The 5,584-nt window shown below is 36.2% G+C and overlaps 1 protein-coding gene across 1 annotated transcript; it reads right to left on the bottom strand.

Annotated features, from left to right (window-relative positions):
- Positions 1 to 1,392: 1,392 nt before the first annotated feature.
- On the bottom strand, positions 1,393 to 5,271 carry LOC110446919 (perlucin-like protein). Its single transcript, XM_021492261.1, has 5 exons — positions 5,208 to 5,271; positions 2,933 to 3,024; positions 2,582 to 2,672; positions 1,800 to 2,023; positions 1,393 to 1,521 (listed from the first exon to the last, which is right to left on the bottom strand). Exons 1-5 carry the CDS (start codon positions 5,257 to 5,259, stop codon positions 1,489 to 1,491), a joined length of 492 nt encoding a protein of 163 aa, XP_021347936.1. The 5' UTR covers positions 5,260 to 5,271; the 3' UTR covers positions 1,393 to 1,488.
- Positions 5,272 to 5,584: the final 313 nt, after the last annotated feature.

The following is a 5,584-nucleotide window of genomic DNA, read 5'->3' as shown; positions in this document are numbered from 1 at the left end:
ACAGTTTCACGGAAACAATCTGTTTATTATTGTATGTTACAATAACGTGATGAAATCGGCCTCCTTCAACCTTGTGATAATCGCGTGAATACGAAGGAATGGATCGGGTGTCATCCATCGAAAGGAAATAATATTCTGAGCGGTGTTTTTTATAAGAAAAATGAAAGTGCGTGTAGTTGGTTCGGGGACGCTGATTTTGTTATTTACATGCAGTTTGATTTCGTTATTGAAAATATAACATGTTACATGTACACTATTTATAAACATTGTTTTTATAATATTTATGAACAATCGCTATAATATTTATCAGTATATTTATTTTAAATACAAATTATACAGGCGATATCCACTTACGAATACGTTTGTTTTATCAAAGTACGCAACTTATTATAATTTTAAATTATTGTTTCTGATTTTATAGATTAATCATAGATTGACACCATCAATCTGATTCTACTGCACAACCATTGTATATTATTGTCAAGGGAAATGGCGTCTCATAAGTTGTTATAACCTTTGTCAAATCTTTTTGGAGTGAATCAAATAAAACATCTTGCAGTTAACGGATTTCTTTAATTATCTTCAATGCCGACGGCTGAGATTAAATCTTCGGATAAAGCGTTTTATTTCTTCGTCATACTACTCCAATAATCCAATTAGAGTACAATTGATTTGGTTTGGGTGCTGCATCGTCTGTGTTGTAACATGTTAGTTGGTGAACACTGTGGAGATATTGGCATTTGGATTTATGACGGGCTTGTAACGCATTATTAAAAGTGCTGAAATCCCTAAACCGCTCCATTATTGATAAACTTGTAACATATATGATCTCAACATCCAAGGGGGTAATTCGTGTTTTTATGTTCTCGCGACTTTTCAGATGGAACCCTGATTAAAAAGAATGTCGATAACATTTTCTTCACGTTTCACTAAGAATTTTACTCAAACAATATATGCATGATAGAGTTGGGTAATTGTGGCTGAGTTAAACATTGGCAGTGTTGTTTCCTTTTAAAATACTATTCTATTCCTTTGTTTAAATGAGTTCTCACTCTATGTTATACTCACGTTCCTGTTCTAGTTAATACTCCTTAACTTCATTCTTACTCAAGACCCTCGCATTTTTCATGTGAATTCATTCTTAATCTTTCCTTTATTGTTCAGCTTATAGTTTACTGTGATGAGTTTTGTAACAATGCTTACGCATCGTCGACTTTTTCCACAATTTCGACTTTCCGATCGTGAATGGTCCCTTTCTTTTAACAACGTTACGTCTATGTCCTAGTTTTATCAAGTGTGGTTTTTGCAATGTAAGAAAGTAATATCCCTATTTGCAAAGACAAATATTATCGAATAAAAAGGGGGAAAGTAACAAAATATTAACTACGAATGGACAGCATTTATTTCCTTTTAATGATAAACTTAACTAAGATCTACATGTTGATATTGCAATCCAATGAGAAGTGTATACTATCCGGCTGGTAAGATTTAAACTCTGCAGCTGCATACGTGTCCTGATCCCTAATTGAAATAGAAAATATACATTATTAGCATATTAAAAGATTAGAAACAAGGAAAGAGACGATTGAGTGGGTTAGCAGGAAGGGTTCAGGGATGTGATACATTGTGTGATGTGGTTTCGAGGTATGGAGGCGGAGGAGTTGGAAAAACGGATGTGATTTTTGGATTTGATATAGTTTATATCAGGCGGAATATGGTAGTATTTGGGAAGAGGGCTAGGCGGCACATTATACAATTAAGTACTTATGAAAACTAGAAACTGTCTTTTGCCGACATACCAGGAATTTTTCACAAATATAGTTCTTTTCATTGGTACAACTCTGATCATCCCATTGGAATTCCTTAGAAGCCCAGAGCAGCATGCAATCCTGATTGCCGTGGTAGTTATCAGGCTGGCCTGGGTGCCAATCAGTGCAATCTCTGTTAACCAGCGTGTTATAAGGATTCCATACCCAGCGACGTTCATTTCTGATGTCATTTCCGCCCATCCAGAAGTCTCCGCCTACGGAATAAGAAGAAAGGAAATTATAGTGTCAAATAAATCTAAAGAAGAGTTATGAAATTCACAGCTTGTGTTTAAATTCTTTGAATATATCGTTGTGGTCTAGTATAGCATATTTGATTGCAAGAAAGGTATATACAGAAAAAAAGGGGGAAAATACAAGGGAAAGAATGTCGAGACTTGATTTAACCCAGAGTTGGTAAACGACAGGACATACAATATACATCATCCAGATCATGAGGAAAGGGTACAGGTAATCTCTTCGAAAGTGTTTCAAAAATAAGCATGTACAAGTATCTTTGTCTTAGAATGCCTGACATATGTCATAATATAATGTAGGTGTAAACATACCAGGGTCGATTTGTATTTAACGCCGATTACGATAAGAACACACGGACATCAAGATGCAGAACGTAAAGATAAAACAATACAAAAACAGGTAAAATTTAAAAAGAAATAAATGAAACGTAAACCTTGAAGAAACTTCGAATAAATATGGACTTTTCAGTAAGACTTTTTAAGTAGACAGAAGGAGGGTATTTGCATCCTGGAACTCACGGCATAGTGTCCTTGTATGATTCTTGACCCAATTCAATTCAGATATAGTGTTGATAGCAACCAAGGTCCCTCCCTTCTCCGCACAGGTAAACTGTAAATAAATGTTAAATTGATTTAGCCTTTAGTGGTTTAAATGACATTTGATCAAGTATGGAGAGGCGACCGGGGATTGTAAATGGCTATACGTTTGCAGAACTAAGCAGTATATATACTAGTTGACAGTCTGGTATTTATTGGTGGATGGTATGGTATCGCTGCGTACTACATGGATTAAAATATATCGTCAAACATTTAATTAAGTTAAGTTTAATATTAGAACATTGGGACGATTGATAACAGTAGGATACTTACTGCGGCATTATACCAGGACTGTTTGTCAGAGCTGAACAAGTAACAGTGGCCACAAAATCCCTCCCAGCCTGTCTCGCAACGCAATGCGGAAACTGAAACAGTGGAATTAAAAACATATACATCCCTGTCTCTGTTACATTCGTTCTATTTTTTATTCCCAATGTCCTTGCTATTTTATAGAGCGCTTTCATGTAAAACTACTCCACAGTTCATTTTCAACAAAAGTGTTGTACACACCAAAAACAACGAATCGCAATCGCTAATAAACATACATACATTGTGAAAGTACTTACTTTAACTTCTACAAAATATCTAACAGATAATCTATATTAACCTCCAAAATATCTAACAGAGAATCTACAATAACCTCCAAAATATCTAACAGAGAATCTATATAACCTCCAAAATATCTAACAGATAATCTAGATTAACCTCCAAAATATCTAACAGAGAATCTATATTAACCTCCAAAATATTTAACAGAGAATCTATATTAACCTCCAAAATATCTGATGCCCCCAATGCTCCATCTTCGCTAGCCAAGTGTTCACTTCGTACATGTATACACTCCACTTACCCTTGGCGGATATAGCCGTGTTTACCGAGCCTTGCGGTGCCAATCGCTCGCATCCAATGAAATCGCGTCTTACATATATCGCTGTTGACGAAGGAAAACAGTAATGGCGACTCCCTGTACGGAATCACGTTTTCGTTTTTGTCAGAGTGTTTTGCCCCCAAACAATAGGCGCAAGATCTTTGGGGAAACTTCGGGAGTTTTAAATAAGTTGGTGGAAATCCTTGACTACGTTCCACATGTAAATCATGACCTGGGAAAATATGTGTGTTGCCTTTTGATTGTTTCCATATTACTCTGTCATTTATACTCCGCCTCGACATACACTTGCTTTTGTCAACACGCCGATGGAGTGTGTATGTAACGGTCTTTCTGTTGGGTAAACAAATAATTGGGAGAAGAGTGATAACTCGGTATGATTAAAACATGGCTATATCCGCCAAGGGTAAGTGGAGTGTATACGAAGCGAACACTTGGCTAGCGAAGATGCCAATGCTCATGCTTAACTTAAATCACTCCCCAAATATGAGATTGTAGCATCATGGTACAGCAGTGCGATTTTACTGTGAAAAAACTTGTGTAGGTATATGTGATTCTGTATTTAAGCGGGACATTGTATGCTTGCTAAGCAACTCCGAATATCTAGACTGTATGGGTCAGCATTGTCAATAACTCGCAGACATTAAAGGTGTATTCATATTGTACAAATGTACACTCACGGTTTGTCCACATCTGAGGTTGGCGTTTTTGAGAGCGGAATCAGGGTTTACAGATGAACAAACAGTTACACGTATATATTTGTGTAAACGGTCGCATCTCAAAAATTATGAATTGTACACTTGGTCTAGTGTTTGTCCTTTTAATGTTGGCGTATTTGGTTTTTCCTCTGTCATTATGAATTATAATTTTGGAAACGCTTAGAAAATCTTCTTTATGTCTCAGAGATTCTATAAATCTGCTAAATATTCTTCCATTAACGTGATACTTAGAGGTTTGCATCTGGCTAGGCACTATAAGAAGTAAACACTCGCCACTTTCAACATCTTTCCGAGAGATTTTTGCAGTGGGTTGCGAAATATGCGAATATTTGTGAAAGATGCAATTAACAACAATGACAGTTTTTTAATTTTTGTTTTATCAACGTGTTTGTTATCATAGAGAGCGTTCAATCCATTGGAAAGACGGCAGCGTAGTCTACAATGACTACCATGATTCGTTCACTACTTTGTTTGACAAGTGTGTTTTGCATTTGGATATTTATTAAGATAAGTTGATGACTCGCTCAAAGTAGATTGTAATTTACTCTGAAGCTTCGCAACCCCGAATGTGCTGATTGACACGTTCTACCTCTTAAAGAATATATATGACTGCACCTATATCCCCTATATCTCCTACTGGTCTTTCGAATCGCAACTAAGGAATAGTTCAAAGTCAAGTTAGAACATGAATTTTCTAGATAAAAAGTACCTAACTGGAATAACTACATCCCAAATATTTGTTCTATGTTTGCCTATATTAGAGAAATCAATTTGTTAAAACTTGTTGAAACATCTAATAAGTTGATTGTCTAGGGCAAGCCACTAAGGAATTTGTTTTTTTTTTAGCTGCAAAACAATAGGATAGAAAATAACTGCCGAACATTTTCTCCCATCCTATGAAAATACATGAGTATTTTTGGAATGGAGTATATAACAGTCTTACCTTGAGTGAGAGCGAAAGCACCGAGAACCACTGTGACCAGCAGGATGTTCATCTTCTGTGTAGCTGTGAGTATAGGACAGATCACCAGAGGGCGCGCACTATATAGCGAGTTAACAACGTTATGACAACACCTGTTTCCATCTTCTTATGGTATTACATGGTAAACATTGCGTTAACCATCGTGTCAAATAATAATCCCTGTGAGGGATTCACCTCTTACAGGGTGTAAGGCATTCGAGCATTGTTATTAGGTATGTAATGTTTGGCTGATTAGCTTTTCGAGATATGTACTTGTTATGTGGGGGTTTTTTGTGCAAAGATATGTGTCTTTTAACATCTGTGTATTTTTTTGGTTGTTGACTCAGCTTATTTTCCTT

This window comes from Mizuhopecten yessoensis, unplaced genomic scaffold (genome assembly GCF_002113885.1).
Source record: "Mizuhopecten yessoensis strain PY_sf001 unplaced genomic scaffold, ASM211388v2 scaffold3051, whole genome shotgun sequence".
NCBI classification, from domain to species: domain Eukaryota; kingdom Metazoa; phylum Mollusca; class Bivalvia; order Pectinida; family Pectinidae; genus Mizuhopecten; species Mizuhopecten yessoensis.
Note: the sequence above shows the minus strand (reverse complement) of the source record. Positions and strands in the feature narration are given on the sequence as shown.

Coding starts and splice junctions, on each gene's coding strand:
- LOC110446919 (XM_021492261.1), bottom strand. CDS start 5,259: ATGAACATCCTGCTGGTCACAGTGGTTCTCGGTGCTTTCGCTCTCACT. Junction 3,025..5,207: donor TGCTTTCGCTCTCACTCAAG/GTAAGACTGTTA, acceptor CCACTGTTTCAG/TTTCCGCATTGCGTTGCGAG. Junction 1,522..1,799: donor ATATTTGTGAAAAATTCCTG/GTATGTCGGCAA, acceptor TATTTCAATTAG/GGATCAGGACACGTATGCAG.